This window comes from Budorcas taxicolor, chromosome 11 (assembly GCF_023091745.1).
Source record: "Budorcas taxicolor isolate Tak-1 chromosome 11, Takin1.1, whole genome shotgun sequence".
Lineage (NCBI taxonomy): Eukaryota > Metazoa > Chordata > Mammalia > Artiodactyla > Bovidae > Budorcas > Budorcas taxicolor.
This window is the reverse complement of record NC_068920.1, coordinates 50,797,627-50,816,641: the sequence shown is the minus strand read 5'-3', so window position 1 is coordinate 50,816,641 and position 19,015 is coordinate 50,797,627. Positions and strand designations below refer to the sequence as shown.

Here is a 19,015-nt window from a genome sequence, read left to right as displayed (position 1 = left end):
TTTTTAGTTTTGTAAGTTTCTACTGATATAGCCTCAAGCTCAGAAATTCTTTCCTCACCGGGTCCATCCCAGTAAAGTGCCATCAAAGGCACTCTTCGTTTCTGTGCCCGCTCCTGGTCTCTGGCTTTTATTTGCCTTGCTTTCTCCTCGCTCACACCATCCACTTGTTCTTCCACGCTGTCTACTTTCTTCATTCCAGATCAAACCAGTCAACCCTACAGGAAATCAGTCCTGAATACTCACTGGAAGGCATTTACTATGTTAAATGACATATGTTAAAGTGTTTAACATATTAATCTCCGATTTACTAGTCTGATAATTGTAACACTCCTGCTATGTTTGACTCTGATGCTTGTTCAGTCTCTTTGAACTGGGTCTGCTCTCTTTTTTCTTTTCTGTTGAAAGGTGTACATGATATATTGTGTAAAAGGAACTGCTGAAAAGTACATTCTGCAGTCCTATGATAGGCCTCAGTCTTTTGGTGAGCCTGTGCCTCTGAACTGTGAACTTCATCAGCGTTTCTCAGCTTTCTTCCCCATTTATGGTACAGGAAGGCTAAGCGGACTGGAGCTGGGTGTTTCCCTTTCCCCACGTCAGTCAGGCTCTGATAAACCCACAGTAGGTAAGACTGGTAAAATAATTTCTCCTGAGGGCAGGCCTTAAGAAAAACACAATATTCTGGGTAATTTCAAAACAGTTACTCTCCCCTTTCACCTGCCAGAAGATTTAGGGGATTTTTCCTCCAGTATTCACTGGGAAAACCCACTAGAGATTCTTGACATAAAACTCACAAAAGTGAGAAGACACTCCTAGAATCTTTATCTCTCAGGCTTGTCCACAGTGAGCCTCCAGCATTTTGTCAACTATGGACCCCAGTACTGGTTCCCACAGAGGATTCTGCAGCTGGTTTCTGCTCTGGTAAAATTTAATTTCCTGCATAATTTTCAGTGCACATTAAGCTATATAATCTTCTGCCTTGGGTACTCCACCTCAGTGTTTAACTTTCTTATTTTATGACCTGGAATTTTTTACTCACCCTGAAGATGCCACTAGGGCAAGAGATCACTGAGATATCTGAGATGGAAAAAGCTTAAGGAATCAGCATTTACTAAGAGAGTTCACGCAAGAGTTGACAAGGATTACTGCATAAGGTATCACAATATAGTCCCACTGAAGAAAGCAGCAGCGGGAGAGCAGCAGTATCTAACACCTATACATTGCTTACCATGCCAGGTGCTGTTCTAAAAGCTTTTACATGCATTAACTCACCAAACTCCCTCAAAATCCTATGAGGTAAGTTCTGTTTTTCCTATTTTATAGGTGAAGAAACTGAGTCATTGAAAGATAAACTAATTTCCTAAGATCACAGTGCTATTGTACTATTCATGCTATAACTATACTATCCATCTTCAATAAAAAAAAAGAATATTTAAGAATTTAAGAATTTAACTATAAATGAACCAAATAAGTTATGGTTACTCTTTCTTAGTAAGCAACCCAAATTCTGTTTTCAAGATGGCTGTTTAATATAGTTTATTGTTTGATCACTATTTATGTACCTTGCTCCACACAACAAAAAGAATTATCAACCCACAGAGGGGAAAAAAAGTACATTAGTGGACACCAGGAGTTTTATGAATGTCTAACAGGTACGGAGTTTCCTTTTGGGGTGCTAAAAGTGTGTTGGAACTGAATAGATGATGGTTGCCCGATTCTGTGAGTGCACTAAATGCCAATGAACTGCTCACTTTAACTGGTTAACTTGCTATGTGAATTTTATCTCAACTGGAAAAGAATGATCTATTAAAATATTTTGGTTAATAATAAGGGGAAAGGTTCTAAAATATTAGTGAGCAGTAAAAAAGTAGGTTACATGATTATATGTAGCACAATGCCAAACCTGAAAAGCAAAAATTTTTGTTTTTAATATTTGGATACATAAACAGTGTCTATATCTGCACTTCAGAATAAATGTTCTTTTTAGTTTATATTTTCTGTATCTTCTAGGTCATACATTTCTTTTATTATAAGAACAAATACATTGAAGTTTAGTAATGTAACTAATTTAGAAGTTTTCAAATAATAAAATGGTTGAAGTGAATTCAAATATATTAACAATTATAGTAAACATGAATTCTCTTAACACATTAATCAGAAGACAAAGGTTGTCAGAATGGGGGGAAATAGCCTAACTATATGCTATCTATAAGAAACTCCAAATATAACGATATAGGTAGGTTAAAAGGGTCAAACAAGAAGTCAAGGGAAATTAGAGAATACTTTAAACTGAATGAAAATAGAGTATCTCAAAATTATGGTATGCAGCTATAAGCAGTACTCAGAGGGAAATTTATAGTTGTTATAGACTAAATATTTGTATCTTCCCTTCCCCCCAAATTCTTACTTTGAAATAGTCATATAATACCAAATATAAGGGTATTTTGAAGTTGGGTCTTAGAGAGGTGATTAGGTCATGAGGGTAGAGCCCACATGAATGGGATTAGCATCCTTAGTTTGAAAGATCCCAGAGAGGATAAGGGCTTCCCTGGTGGCTCAGACAGTAAAAGATTCTGCCTGCAATGTGGGGGATCAGGGTTCAGTCTCTGGGTCGGGAAGATCCCCTGGAGAAGGAAATGGTCACCCACTCCAGTATTCCTGCCTGGAGAATTCCATGGATAGAAAAGCCTGGCGAGCTACAGTCCATGGGGTTGCAGAGTCGGACACGACTGAGCGACCAACATATACAAAGAGGATACAGTGAGAAGAAGGCCGTACCATGAAGTAGGAAACTAGCCCTTGCCAGACACTAAATCTGTCAGCACCTCTATCTTAGGCTTCCCAGCCTCTAGAAATATAAGAAATAAATTTTGGTTGTTTAGAAGCCACCCAGTCTTGAGCTTTTATCTTAAGACATTATAAAAAGAGTAAAGATAAAGACAAGTCAGGCAGAAGAAGGGAAATATTAAAAGAGCAGAAACCTATGCAACTGAAAACAAAAGAATAGAGAAAAATCAATGAAACCAAAAGCTGTTTTCTTAAAATTATCAAATTCTTTAAAATTAACAAGATTATCAAAGAAAAAGAGAGAAGACACAAAATATACAGAATGAGAGAGGATTATCACTACATGCACAGAAAGCACTAAAATGATTTAATAAAGAATAGTATAAACAATTCTACACAACATAAATCCAACAATTCAGTGAAAAGGACCAATTCCTTGGAATTACCCAAAGTCATCCAAGATGAAAGATAACCTGAACAGATTTGTAATTACAAAATAAACTAAGTTAGTAATTTTAAACCTTCAAAAAAGATTCCTCCAGGCCCAGGAGGTTCCACTAGCAAAATTTTAAGAATAAGATGACCACCAATTCTGTACAATTTGCTACAGGGGAAAAAAAAAAAACTAGTACAAATATCAGTTTATACAGCTGCAGGCACTAGCCACATGTAGCTACTGAGTAGCTGAAATGCAGCTAGAGCCACATGTTGAAATTGTAATATTTTGGCTATACTGAGTTAAGTAAATAAAATGTATTAAGTGTTCCTTAAAGTCTTAGTAAGACTTAGGTCAGATAAGGTCTGCTTTCCTAATCACTTCTGACTTCTAACTACAAGACAACTGTTAGACTTAAGGACAAAACTGAAGTGGCTACTAAGCCAAAGCCTGATGCACTCTAAAATTCAATTACTTTCAAGATAATCTCAAAACAAAGCATAAGCAAAATCCTTAGAAATTGTAAGAGGAAACTGGAAGGGCACTGACCACTACAAAGTAAAACCCAGAGGCTCAAAGCACTCCTTTGAATGAAACAACAGAAGCAACAGTTACAACTGGACATAGAACAACAGACTTGTTCAAAACTGGGAAAGGAGTACGTCAAGGCTGTATACTGTCACCCTGTTTATTCAACTTACATACAGAGTACATTGTGTGAAATGCTGGGCTGGATGAAGCACAAGCTGGAATCAAGATTGCCAGGAGAAATATCAATAACCTCAGATACGCAGTGAGGGAGACCTGGGTTTGATTTCTGAGTTGAGAAGATTCCCTGGAGAAGGGAAAGACTACCCACTCCAGTATTCTGGCCTGGAGAATTCCATGGTCTGTATAGTCCACGGGGTCACAAACAGTCGGACACGGCTGAGCAACTTTCACTTTCAGATATGCAGATGACACCACCCTTATGGCAGAAAGCCAAGAGGAATTAAAAGTCTCTTGATAAAGGTGAAAGAGGAGAATGAAAAAGCTGACTTAAAACTCAACATTCAAAAAATGAAGATAATGGCATCCAGTCCCATCACTTCATGGGAAATAGATGGGGAAACAATAGAAACAGTGACAGACGTTATTTTCTTGGGCTCCAAAATCACTGTGGATGGTAACTGCAGTCCTAAGATTAAAAGATGCTTGCTCCTTGGAAGAAAGGCAATGACAAACCTAGACAGTATATTAAAAACCAGAGAGATCACCTTGGCTGCAAAAGTCCATATAGTCAAAGCTATGGTTTTCCCAGTAGTTGTGAATGGATGTGAGAGTTGGACTATAAAGAAAGCTGAGCGCTGAAGAATTGATGCTTTTGAACTGTGGTGTTGGAGAAGACTCTTGACAGTCCCTTGGACAGCAAGGAGATCAAATCAGTCAATCCTAAAGGAAATCAACTTTGAATACTCATTGAAAGGACTGATGCTGTAGCTCCAATACTTTGGCCACCTGATGTGAAGAGCCAACTCACTGGAAAAGACCCCAGTGCTAGGAAAAATTGAGCGCAGGAGGTGAAGGGGACGACAGAGGACGAGACAGTTGGATGATACCACCGACTCAATGGATATGAGTCTGAGCAAACTCTGGGAGATAGTGAAGGACAAAGAAGCCTGGAGTGCTGCAGTCCACGGGGTCTCAAAGAGTTGGACACAACTGAGCTACTGAACGACGACAAAGCACTCCTACCTTGAAGCCCAGTGTCCAATAGGGACATTCTCTTTGTTAAGAAAGGAAACTCTAAGCTGTTTAAAGTAAAAGAGAAGAAAAATTAAGTATCTTTTAAAGGGAGATTTTTTTTTCAAGGTAAAGATTATAGAATGAACTAATTTCTAAGTGATATGTATCTCTGTCATTCCAAGTAAAACCTCATTAGAGCACTGTGTGGCTAGTCAAACCATCATGAAAAGAACAGAATGGAATTTGCTTTTCAGTAAGAAGATACCCTCTTCAAATATTCCTACCTTTAACTACACAAGACTAATAGGGGGTTAAAAATAAAAAACTGTATCATGAGCCATAATTAAGGAATATAAACTGCATCATAGAAATTAAGATATCAGATAAAGTTTAAAAACCCTATCCTTCAATTATTTGATCCTAATCACTAGTCTGCTTAAAAAAAAAAAAAAAACCCACATATTTTTCAGTAGTTATGTAGATCGCCCACTTTCAGTTTTGTTTTCTGCAGGCTGAGTTACCCGAAGCCAACCTCAATCTGAAAATACTAAGTGGAAAAGTCCAGAAATACACAATCTGTAAGTTTTAAACTGCACACCATTTCTAAGTGGCATGAGGAAACCTCACGCCTTCCTGCCCCATCCCACCCAGAACCATTGCAAATATCTTATTTACTACATTCTAAAGATATATCCCTGTTTCATTTCATCTCTTGATTTTCCATACTTCATAGAGGTTCAGGACCCACATGTCTACATTTTAGAGATTAATCTTCACAATGCCTTTGACTCCTGGACACAACCACCAAACAATAACGACCACTTGGTGTCAGTACAACCAAATGGCTCATACAAACCAGGAAGCTTCTCTGAAGCTGAAATAGGCCATCACCTTTCATTTTTAAAATTTTTAATTGAAAGATAACTGCTTGACAATGTCATGTTGGTTTCTGCCATACAACAATGAAAATCAACCATAAGTGTGTGTGTGTGTGTATATATATATACACACACACACACACACACACATATACTCCCTCCTTTCCACTCCCCAGCCTATCACCTTTGAAACTTAATATAGACCTTAGAAGGTAAAGATAGTTAAGGATTTTGGATCTCATTTACAAATTGAAATGTCCCTTCTGAAGACATTTCCCATACAAATCAGCTTAGGCTACCATTTCTTTTATCAGAAAAGAAATGTTTCATGACTACTCATATTTCTGATACTGAAGGGATCTAGAAATTAGAATTGAAACAGAGAGCGTCTTATTGAGGATAGTCTAGAAGTAAATGCAACAGGCTTTCTGAGTGCAACATAAAAGAGAGACATTCTAAAGGTGGGGTCAATAAGTAAAAGGGCAAGAGAACCGGTACTAAGTGCCAAGTAGGACAGCATCCAAGTACTAACAGAAGACACCGGTGTAGCATCTAGAGGAAGTCTATGAAACTAGAACTTCTTTTATACCATGGTCAGTTAGAACCCTGGAGAGGAACGAGGAGCAGCAATCCTGCACTACCTGCTTAAGGTGGACATTCTGTAAACTGGAGAAGCTGGGAGGTTCTAAAGTTTTAAGGAAAAAATGGTGTGCTTACATAGGGGCACCCATCAAGCTTCCTAACCTGTGGGTCTATATTATGTATTATGATTTGGGAGCTTAATAAGAGAAGTTCCATTTTTAACCTCTGAGAAAACTAAATGAATAATGTTTAAGTATTTTGTCTACATGTGAATTGTCCCTAAAGACCTGTGTGAAGCCTTTAATAGGAAGAATTATTTCAAGTGGGAGAAACCTTCATTAGCACTTGATCACCAGAGTATCACATGACCACAGAGCCTACTTTACAACTAAAACCATTCTGTTTTAGAAGAAACCAACAAGGGCAGGGGTACAGCTCTCTTGCGGAACTCTGAAAGAGGGTGCTCTATTAGGAAGAGGGGAGGCATGTTTGTATGGAGGCTAAAATGGGGATGAGTCCAAAGTGTCCCACTGACAAGCAGGAGCTCCTTGGGAAACATTTCCTACCTAAGAGTCACCCTGCTGATCTCAGTCTAACCCTCATTTCACTCATTCTGGAAATGGAGAGAACTTGGGGACCATTTACCCCAGTCTCCCTAAACTCTGCCAAGTTCCAACACCCGGGAGCCAAAGTTTCCCTGTGAACCCTGTATGTTCAATGGCAAGAATATCATAAAACTACTTCAGATGATTTACAACTATAATTTACAGCTAATTCATAACTTTTACCAAAACAAATCATTACTTATCTCTGGTCTTCAGTTTCCCCATCCATAAAGTACAGCTAATACTTCCCTAAGATAATTTATATGAAAAAGCCCAATACAATGCCAGACGTAAAATAGGCATTAGATAACAGGTTGCTTTTATCTAAGAAGCAAAATTCTGTAGGAAGAAGATAAAATATTTGGGCCTGAAAATAAATCTGCCAAGAATCAAATACTTAGCGGTACTCAATCAAGGGAGTTAGAAATGTGTGCAGTGAGAGAGGAAGGGTAGCTGTCAAGATGAACATGGGGAGCTATGCCTCACATAATGAAGAACTGTCCAGACGACAAGCCAACAGCACAATCCCGTGAGAGACTGAAACAGTACAACCATTCTAAAGTGAGAGAAGACCCACCCTTGTCAACTGTTAAATATAAGCAAAAGGTCCCTTTAGGAAGAGAAATGAGTTCGAACAACAAAGTATTACTACAAAAATAAGGAGAATGGATTCTTTCTAGAAAAGACCATCTAAAGACTACAGAAAAGACCACCCAACCAAAAACAAACACAAGCAAACAAATAAGCTTTGTTCTTAAAACAGAAAGATGAGGCAAAGAGAAGTTACCTAACTTGTACAAGTCTGTGCCCAGGAAATGTAGTCCTACATTCAAAACTCCTAGCACTCCACTAAACTCAGTGCTCTATCAAGTTAAGAGCGAGCGGAAAACCTGAAAGAGCCAATCACGCCAAGGTTAACACGGCACCTTGGTTTTTTCCCACGAGTCCATAGTTGCGGCTTTATGCATATCATGTATATTTCACTTTCTGCCAGTCATTTAACAGTTCTGCTACCATTATGTGTTTTATGCTGCTGCTGCTAAGTCGCTCCAGTCATGTCCGACTCTGTGCGACCCCATAGATGGCAGCCCACCAGGCTCCCGCGTCCCTGGGATTCTCCAGGCAAGAACACTGGAGTGGGTTGCCATTGCCTTCTCCAATGCATGAAAGTGAAAAGTGAAAGGGAAGTCGCTCGGTCGTGTCTGACTCTTCGCGACCCCATGGACTGCAGCCCACCAGGCTCCTCCGTCCATGGGATTTTCCAGGCAAGAGTACTGGAGTGGGGTGCCACTGCCTTCTCTGATGTGTTTTATAATCAACAGTAAAAGGAGTTCATTGGAACATGGTAGCTTGTAAATGGAACTAAATTCTTTATTAGACTAGATGACCAGTTTACAAACTATACTCCCTACAGCAATAGAGATTATCTCAGAAAGCAGGTGACATAGGCCAAGGAGGCTCCCAATTCAAAAAAGTCAGTTTCATTTCTATCTTTTCTTTTTTGGAGGAGGCATTCACATACATTTATCAAAGAAAAGATTCCACTAATTAAGAAAAATGCTTGAAAACCATGGATTCAGATGAACTATTAAGATCCCATGAAGGTATAAGATTTCAAAGTCCTGAAAAACAACTCATAGACTATGTGACCAAGAAAGGCTTTCCGTTTTTTACTGCCTTCAGAGCTAATATATTTACACTCTACCTACTTACAGAATTTGGGAGGGATGTTATAAGCATAAATTTTAATGTCCCATAGAGTGATAATTATTTTTAATTTAACATTAACACACACACACAATAAGACTAGAGCTCTCAAACAAGGCAGAACACTAGGAAGCAGTATCTCTGCATCAAAGAAATTTTTTTTAAAAGTCATGTATGTTGTCTTCCTCCTCCCTTAAAAACATTGACATGCATTTAAAAATTTATTGAGTAGCCACTCTCCAACGGGCTCAGCTTTTTCAAGATATACAAAGATACATAAGACATGTATCATCTTAAGTTTTTAAAGTGATATTAAACATTCACCAAATTAACTCGGCAGAAAGAGGTACAGTGCCAAAGAGAAGCAAAGAAGGGAGAGGGAAGCTTATAGGGAAATGGAGCTCAACATGGGGAAACAACTTCCGCCTCTGCAAGCAGGAAGACTCTCAGGAGCAGCGGCCTGAAAACAGAGTCCAAAAAGGAAGAGACGCTCTCTCTGCGTGCTGACTGTAACATGACTGTTACATGATGCTGACTCTTTAGTCAACAGTTTACTATTTCATAGGAGAAAAGGATAAATAAACAAACACTTAAAACACGATGTGTTAATTATAACAACAAGCGTGTGCATAATATACGAATTTCCTTGGGGTGGTGGGGAGAGCAGGAAGAGAGGAAGAGGGAAGGAGAAAAGGTGACCTCACCAGGGCCCTGAGGATGAGCAGAGGTTTGTTGTAAGGAAAAAGGCGTTTCAGGCAACAGGAACAACACAAGCAAGGGCATGGAGAAGAGAAACCATGTGGTGTCTCTGGGGACTGGATGCATGAGTAAAGAGGTGACAGGATGAAAGCGAAATGAGGCCAGACCAGATGGTGAGGAGCTTTATGCCCGATGCCAAGGAACTTGGCTCTATTACAGAAGGCACAAAGGTTTTCAGAAAGGAATGATTTCACAGAAGATGACAATATGAGACACACTTTCTAACGTTTTTTTCAAGCAGAAAAATATTTCAAGTTTCCACTGGCTGCAAAAATATATACAAGAAAATTAATTCCAGGACTTCTTGAAGTAACTCCAAAGGTCCCACTGGCTATGAGTCCAGATAAGAGCCCCCTGAGGATAGGAGCGATTTGTATTTATTTTTCTCTGGATCTCTAGGAAATGGGGTATGGAGAAACAAATAGGAATTGGTGTGTGATTAAGGATGATAAGACAGAACAAAACATGACTCAAGCTTCTGGCCTGATCATCTCAGTTGGGCTCCCATAAGAAGAATAAGTTTTGCCTAGGAGATGTTAAAATTCAAAACTCTACAAAATATCCAGGGGTTCTGTCCATAAGCACTTCAATAAAGGTCTGAAGCTCCAGAGAGTCTGCACCACAGACATGGCTTTGAGCACTGCCGTATACGCTGCGCTAGTGACAGCTGAAGCCATCTGGGTGGATGAGGTCCCTGAGAATGAACAGCGCGCAGCCCACAATCTAATACAGGCATACCTTGGAGATAAAGCTGCTTTGGTTCCAGATCACTGCAATACAGTGAATATCGCCACAAAGTGAGTCCCATGAATTTTTTTGTTTCCCAGTGCATATAAATGTTATGGACAAAAATGAAGTCTGCTGCACTGACTGACTTCCTTTCATGAACAATCTTCTCTACAGCATGAAAAGCTGTTTTGACCGCATTTTCCCCACAGTAGGACTTCTTTCAAAATTGGGACTCAGCCCTCTCAAAGCCTGCCACTGCTTCACCCACCAAGTCTATGCAGTCTTCTAACTCTTTCAGCAACCTCCACAGCACCTTCACCAGGAGCAGATTCTACCTCGGAAGCTGCTTTCTTTCTTCATCCTTAAGTAGTAACTCCTTATCAGTTCAAGTTTTATGCTGAACTTATTCAGTCATATCTTTAAGCTCCCCTTCTGGTACTCTTGCTACACCCACTACGCCTACAGTTACTTCCTCCAGTGAATCCTTAAACCCCTCCAAAGTCATCCATGAGTGTTGCAATCAACTTCTTCCAAAATCTTGATCACATTGATACTTTGACCACCCATGAATCACAAATGTTCTTAATGTTCTTAATCTTTTCCAGAAGGATTTACTCTACCCAGGTGCATCAGAGAATTCACTATCTATGGCAACTACAGACGCACAAAATTATTTATTAAAGAATAAAACTTGGAAGTAGAAATGACTCCTTGATCTATGGATAGCGTGTTAGTAGACGTGAAAATCTCGTACATTTCCCTTGGAGCTCTTGGGTGACCAGGATCACTGTCAATGAGTAGTAACATTTTGAAAGGAATCTTTTTCTCTGAGCAGTACAAGTCTTAAGAGTAGGCTTGAAATATTCAGTGAACCATGTTGTAAACAGATGTACAATCATCCAGGCTTTGCTGTTTCATTTACAGAGCAGAAGCAGAATAGATTTAGCATAATTTTTAAGGACCTTAGGGTTTCAGAATGTTAAGTGAACACTGGCTTCAACATAAGGCCACCAGATGCATTAGCCCCTAAGCAAGAAAGCGTGTCCTCTGAAGCCAGGCACTGCCGTCTCCTCCTTAGCTATGAAAGTCTTAGATGGCATCTTCTAACATTAGTATTTTGTCTGTACTGAAAATCTGCTGTTTAGGGCAGCCACCTTGGTGAATAATCTTAGCTACATCTTCTGGAAAACTTGCTGCAGCTTCTACATCAGCTCTTGCTCCCTCACCTTGCCTTTTTATGTTTACAGAGATCACTTCCTTCCTTAAACTTCAAGAACTAACCTCTTCTACTAGATTTAGCCTTTTCTTCTGCAACTCCCTCACCTCTCTCTGTCTTTACAGAGTTGAAGAGAGTTAGGGCCTTGCTCTGGATCAGGTTTTAGCTTAAGGGAATGTTGTGGCTGATTTCTTCTTCTATCCAGACCACTCAAGCTTTCTCCACATCAGCAACAAGGCTATGTTACTTTCTCATGATTCATGTGTTCTTCATTGGAATAGCACTTTTCCTTTCCTTGAAGGACTTTTTCTTTGCTTTCAAAACTTAGCTGTTTGGTGAAATCAACCTAGCTTTCATTTGGTCTCATCTTTTGATATGCCTTCCTCACTAAGCTTAATCATTTCTAGCTTTTGATTTAAAGTGGGAAATATGTGACTCTTCCTTTCACTTAAAACATTTACAGGCCATTGAAGGGTTATCAACCAATCTAATTTCCACATTATTTTATCTCAGGGAATACGGACGCCAGGAGAAGGGAGAGAGATGGGAGAATGGCTGGTTGGTGGTCAAAACACATGCATTTACCAATTAAGTTCAAAGTCTTATGTGGGTACAGCTCACGGCACTCCAAAAGTTACAATAGAAACAACACAGATCACTCATTACAGATCACCATAACAAATATAATAAAAATGAAAAAGTCTGAAATATTGGTAGAATTACCAAAATGTGACACAGAGATGCAAAGTGAACAAATGCTGTTGAAAAAATGGCTCCAGCAGCAGATACGCTCAACAAAAGGCTGTCACAAATCTTCAATTTATAAAAAATAAAATTATCTGTAAAGCACAATCAAGTGAACAGCAATAAATCAAGGTATGCCTGTAGTCCCAGGGCAAAGATGAGGCTAGACAGAGAAAGAACACTCACAGGAAAAACAAGAAAGGAATCACGTGTGACTAAGAAGGTAGACATTTCAGAAACCATTCAGAGTTTGGAGCCAAATGGTCAGTGTGAAGACTGGGAAGTAGCTACTGAATTTGGAAACTCGGTAGTTGTTAATAAACATCATCGAAGTGGGTATAGGATGGACCGGGTTGAAGAATAAAGGGATATGGAAATAAGAGACAATGAGTGGAAATCACTCTGTCCACAAAGTGTGGCAATAAAGAGAAGGAGTGAGAGGTTTTAGTGTCTTGACAGGTCATCAGAGACACAGGCACATTTTGTGCATTATATCTTTTTTTTAATACAACTTGTCTCTAGAAACTGTGAGAACAAAAACTGCCTTCGGTATTCTTAGAGCACCTACTAGATTATATTATACAAACAGCAGTGCTACTAAGTCATTGTTTAGACTGCAAGATATATCTCACACACTTCACTAAATGTTACCTAAATTCCAGCATAAAGAGAACACTAGACTGAATCAGTTAATCATTAAATTCAAATCATTTACAGCATGGGGCTGGAAAAGAGACCACACCCTGCTACGTAATCTGACAAGCTGTGAGCAGTGCTGGGGAAGCTGAGATGTTACCTTAACCGCTTCGCCCCTGGGCTGCACAGGGACATACTCACCTCCATAGTAGAGTCCTGTAGCAGTGCACATCCGCCACTGTCCCTGATACATTCCTGCTCTGCTGGGGCTGCACATCTGGACGCTGACATCTGCAATCTCTTGGGGCTCTAGCGATCTCACCATCACCATGTTCACATGTCCAAACTGGTCTCCCCCGACATATTTAAGACAAACCCCTGGAGGCCAGGCCTCTGCCCCTGAGTTCAAGCAAAAGAAAAAAATGTTAGGCAATCAGTGGTCCTATGCTGGGTGCAGTTCATTACAAAACTGTAGAAGATGCCTCTTTGTCTCTCACACATACATAAACCTACCCATATTCTTGAGCTATGCACTGATTAGGGAAAATCAGAGTCAACAAGCTCTGACCAATGGTCTATCCCTAAGAGAAAGCACACACGACAAAGGCAAGGCAGTTTCTCAAGAAATAGTGTTTTGGGCGCCCAGGGAAGGCTACACATCACACTAACCTGTAGGACCTAAGAGTGAAGTCTGAAAGGAGCCACAGAAATGAAGCTCAGCCCCACACCTCTGGAGGACTACTTTCTCCACTAAGAAACATGCCCATTTGCACTTGAACTTTTAAACTGACAGTCAAAGTAAAAATATGCCTGACTGTCCCCAGTGTTTCCATTGAGGAAAGAGGATGAAACTCATTAAGAGTAATTTCTGTATTACTTTCATTTTAAAACTACTTTTTCCCTGCTTTTTCTTCTGGAGTCCCTAACAATGAAAAGATTGAGGGTCAAAAGACTGCAAATAAAGACAGAGGAGTCAAGTGAAAGCATCATTTCCAGGTGTCAACAGTAGTGGGGAAAGTATGAACCGTAGGCCCTGATAACAGTACACTGACCCATGGTCACAGGGGTGATGACACTAGCCAGAGGTGCCTGTAGAAAGAACAGGAATGGCAAGACAGAGAAATAGCTCTGGCAGGAATGCCTCGCCCGCCTTTGGAAGTGGCAAAGGTCTTATTTGGTTCCCATTCCTGTGCACCTATATTCATGTAACTAACTCACATGAGAAATCAATACACTGACTTCTGACCGGTCACAGGTAGCCACATACTGTGACTAGATGTGATATTTCCTGTGAAGTCTCACCGACACACTCCTTTTTACTATACGCAGAAACCTCTCTGTATCTTTTTTACATTCATTATAAACATAAATCACTATGAAAAGCTGGGCACGGCAGGACTCTCAGCATGTTGAAAACTCATCTAACAGTACTCTAGAATTCCTCAGTCCCTTGTTCTTGAAGTGCCAGGCCAGTTTAGAAACTTGATGGCTTACCACTGAAAAAAGCGAGAACCGGACAGGAAAAGCAACCAACACTCTACTGCTGAGAGCTCAGCCTCATAATGAATGGCACCTGCTGTGGCTCATGGTATTTAGGGGTAGCAGATGGAACAGTGGTTGCTATGTTTTTTATGATTAAAAAAAAAAAAATCTAACAGCAAAGTGGCCTCTTAAATTAACACTTTAAAGGGCAACTGCTGCTGTTGAGAAGGTTGTGGATGATACACTGGTAATACATGCAAATTCTTTTTTTCATTTCTGGGGCCTATGGCCTAGCAAAAGCATATTTGTCTTAGGTCAAGAATAGTAGGAGCTGACATGAAGTACCTTGGAAAATGTCAGTCTCTTTATAAAAGATCAAGATCCAAAAGAAAAATTAAATTACTACTATAGGGGTGAATCCATAATTATTCTTTAAAAGACACATATGCACACATGCACACACATACGGACACACATATCAAACAAAACAACGTCTGTTTATATGAAAATCCAAGGATGTTTTTAGAAATTTAAAGAAAATGAAAACCAAGACCTCCTGGGTATGGAAAATACTTGGCTGCCCTGATCAGACAAGCACAAGCAGCTGAGACAGTTGGATCTCTCATCTATCCAAAACAGGGAGTATTGCTCTATTCCCAGGAGATTTGATAAGCTGTGAAACTATTAAAAATTATGTGGCTACGGTCCTATCTTTTTCTATGTCAGACCCTACTGATGTGGTACTTGGAAAGCTTCTTGAAGAAAAAACTGCAAGAGTTAGGCACCATCAGCTCTAAAGTGTTACTAGGCTATAAAATGAAGAACCAATCATCTGCCTTCTGAGAGCTGCCAACAGTTTACAATGACATATAGTTCTTACAACCCCAACTGCAAAGGCAGGTAACTCTGAAAAGGTCACTGATACTGGTTCTCGATACAGAAGGAAGGGAAATACTGATGGCTGCTTGACCTACCAAGCTAAGCGTACCAGAAAAATCTGGACTTGAGAAGTATAACGCAATAGGGCTTCAAATTAGGTCTCTTACAAACTGGCTTACTGTGGGGTAGATAGATGCTTCTAGAAGAAAAGAAAGACGAGTCTATGTTTTACGACTTTCCAAGTTAAGTATCACAAGTACACAAAGGTTGTGATTCTCCAATTATGGAATATAATTTTATTAAAAAATAAAAAGTCAAAACAAGACAAAAAAACCCTATCATATGGCAACTTTGAGATGATAGTGAGTATGGCAAAAACAAAAGTGCACCAGTTCCAGAAAGTCTGAGATTTAGTTTGGGGACAGAAGGAACAGCCAAAGAGCAAGACAAAAGACAAACCTCAGTGAAGACCCCCTTCTGTTTTTAAACCCCTCATAGTTTAGAGAATGTATTTCAAATTAAGCTACAGGCAAATAGAGACCTTCATTGATCTGGGTACCATTTTCTTTCCTGTACCTGATAAAGTGACTGGAACATAAGAAATGTAACTATATTAAGGAGTTGAAGAAAAAAGGAGGGAACAGTTGTTCTTTCTCAAGTTTCCCTTCCTCCCCCATCAACTCTTGCTCTATATTCACTTCTACGTAGTTTAGAAAATATAGATGACTTTGAGGTCACTCTCTCATATGACAATCACAACTACTTCATTAAAGTCATAGGAACATAAGAGTTACCATAATATGCTTAGTTTAACACTCATCACAGCTGGATAGCAGAGCATGGCTATAATAACTGAGAAGCTTTAAGTATTGGTAAAGAGAATACTCTACTTTTGTCTTAAGAGGGACAGTTTCAAATTTTCATTTTAAACTTAAACTATAAAGTATCCTTGGCAAGTTTCCCCAAACTTCTAAAACTTACACAGTACCGAAAGTGTGGATTCTGGGATTCTGCATCTATGCCATTACCTGTCTCACTTCTCTCTTTCTGTGATATGAATCTAGGGACTTTCTTATCAGGCATTTAATTTTAAACCATGTATTGACATTTATCTTCCTTGGGGAAGGTGCTGGGACAGCTATATGCAGTTCCTATCAATCTCATCTTTTGTAAACTGGAATGTCCGCTGCGCCTGAAACATGACAGCAGAGAGGCACCATGAGAATTATTCATGACACCCTTTCAGGGAGGACTTCTCTCTTAGGGAAGGTTATGAATGAGAGCCAGAGGATCAAGAGCGCAGGCCTACTCTACTACTGCCTCTTTTTTTTTTTTTTTTTGGCCTCATTGCGCAGGATTGAGAGCTTAGTTTCCTGACAAGGGACTGAACCCATGCCTCCTGCACTGTCTTAACCACCAGGGCAGTTCCAGTCTACACTACTCCTGTGTTACCACTCCATCTGCAGAAAGAACTCAAGCCAGATCAGGGTGACGCCAAAGAACCAGCTCACGTGCCTGCCTTTCTTGTATCTCTAATAACGTACCTGTCACGTAACTATGGCAGGCCAGTTTCTTCTTAATCGAATGGAAAGCATTTAGTCCACAAATAAAACTTTTACAATTGGTATAACAACTTCCAGAAGAAGAAAAAACCTATTTGTTCAAAGTACCTTTCTAGCAACTGTTGCCCAATTTTTCAAGAGGTGTAAAGGAACAAAAATGTCTTTACAGGAAGAAAGGCTGCAGACCCAGAGACTGTTTTAAATTGCACTTATTATGCAAAAAGGAGGAGGAAAAAGAGCCAGCCCCACCAAAACAAATTTTTCTTCAAGTCAAGGTGAAAGGCTCTTTGGGGTTCTGATTTGACATTCTAGCCATTTTATATCAATCCCTTTCAATCTCCCATTAACCCAAGGAACTGTCTAGTGAGTGAGAAGATATTTCAAAGAAGCTTTCTGAAATATAAAATGGTATTCTGCAATAAAATGGTATTTAAAACATCTAACAGTACTCTAACAATTTTCAGTATTAAAGAACACTATAAAGAACCCATGGAAAGCCAGACCATTTCCAGTGTTTTCACTATTAAGTAAACAAGGTCTTGGATTAATTATTTTAAATAAACAAAACTTTTAATAAGATATACTTTCTAAACAAACATCACTCATTTAAAAAATTCATGGTTAGGTTTCAAAAGCATTTTTGATCAGCAACACAGATTTTAGTGAGTCAGAGAAGAAACATGATGAATAAAAGCTTATGTGAAGAACCTGTTTCAACGTTCTTAAAAGCAGGCAACATTAAGAAGGTGAGACAGAAATTAGGAACATAAAATAATCAAACTTGTAACAAGAATTTCAAGAAAAATAGAAAACATGGCTATTTTCCTGTATTACCATGTGCCTCTCAAACTTACAATGCCCCACACTGTTACAACCAAAGGGGAAAAGAAGCTAATGAAAATTTTATAAAGTCACTGATGTCCAGTCACCTACAACAATGGGTCAATCCAGATTACGTGTTTTTGCTCCTAGACACACCAAACGTTCATCCAAGCTAAAATTATTTCCAAATAAGCCAGACAAACTAAGTTTGGTATATTAATTATGATATAAAAGGCTAGCTTAGCCAGTCTCTCCCCATCACAAAGAACTGAAGTATAAAGAACTGAGAAGTAAACAGCGTCCAACAAAAGGTTTGAGTCCCCGGAGGTTTCTATGATTTCACATCAGATTACCATGCTAGACAGGCATCCCCCACACCAACAAATTTTAGCTAAGTACACCTTTTGTACTTTCAGAAAACTTTCCATCTCTCAGAATTTCTTTTGTAAACACTCAATAATAAGAAAGTTAAAGCATCCTCACCTAGTCAGCATAAATTGTTACTGGATGGGATAAGACATGCTAATAAACTCATTCAAATTTTAAAAGTCATTTGAAAAGATTGTAACAAGTTATCAGACATTATTTTCAAAGAACCATAATTAATTTATGCTGAATTTTCCTTAAGTCAGCAGTAAGTCAAAACAATAATTCTTTAAAAAAGCAACTTCTCAATCTTTCCATCTTTTCTATTCTGAGCAAATTGGTACACTTCTTACCCTATTTATCAAAGTGATGATAACAGCTCAGATACATAGCTCAATGAAAATTTCAGACAGAATTAATCCTTGTGGTTGCAAAGAAATGAGCTTTCAAAAAAGCAGAAGCTCACAACTCTAGCTACCTTGTTCTTTTCAAGGATGTACCTCCTCTAGCATGCTGGAAATAACCGGAAGATTAATTAGAGCAGAAATAAAACGATGGAGTAGAGCTATACTTGTGGAGACAATACCACCACCACACACATGCCTAGTTCCTGGTATCAAAAGAATATTGAATTGTGTTTAAATGTCAAGACCGAAATTCTTCCTAATCTAGGGAATATTTTATTGGTGTTTGGGTCATCATACCAGTACAAGAAAATGCTACATCATGTATAAGGAAAAAAAGAGTTACACAATCACGTCATTTAAGCTAAAGCATTTCCTTGTTTCTTTTAAGTGCTAAGAGAAAGAAAACTGGGCAGGGAAGATGGCTCTTTATACATTTACCAGAATTTTGGATCCGCCAGGTTTTTATAAACTGAGTATCAGGAGGTATCGACTCCCCTTCTCCTATGGTGACATCTTCAACAAAGGACATGGAGGGCACACTGATGTTTGGGCTCTCAAAGTCATAATATGCGCCAATTGCTGCTTGTAGGTTCCTACAAATAAAAAGAAAAGGCAAACGACTTCAGTCCTCTCCAGAGCATAATGATCTGATTGTCAAGCAAAAGAACACTAGGCTTGTTTTCTTAGGCCATGTTA

The 19,015-nt window shown here is 39.1% G+C and overlaps 1 protein-coding gene across 4 annotated transcripts in view; it reads right to left on the bottom strand.

The window, feature by feature from the left end:
* ILRUN (inflammation and lipid regulator with UBA-like and NBR1-like domains) overlaps positions 1-19,015 on the bottom strand; it is a 99,441-nt gene that overhangs the window by 40,246 nt on the left and 40,180 nt on the right. For 3 of the 4 annotated variants that reach the window (XM_052649307.1, XM_052649310.1, XM_052649308.1), the window contains exons 2-3: positions 18,758-18,912; positions 13,003-13,200 (exon numbers count right to left, since the gene is read on the bottom strand). In XM_052649307.1, coding sequence (XP_052505267.1) covers positions 13,003-13,200; positions 18,758-18,912 — 353 coding nt within the window. The remainder of the gene's footprint in view (positions 1-13,002; positions 13,201-18,757; positions 18,913-19,015) is intronic. The other variant, XM_052649309.1, reaches the window with a different exon arrangement.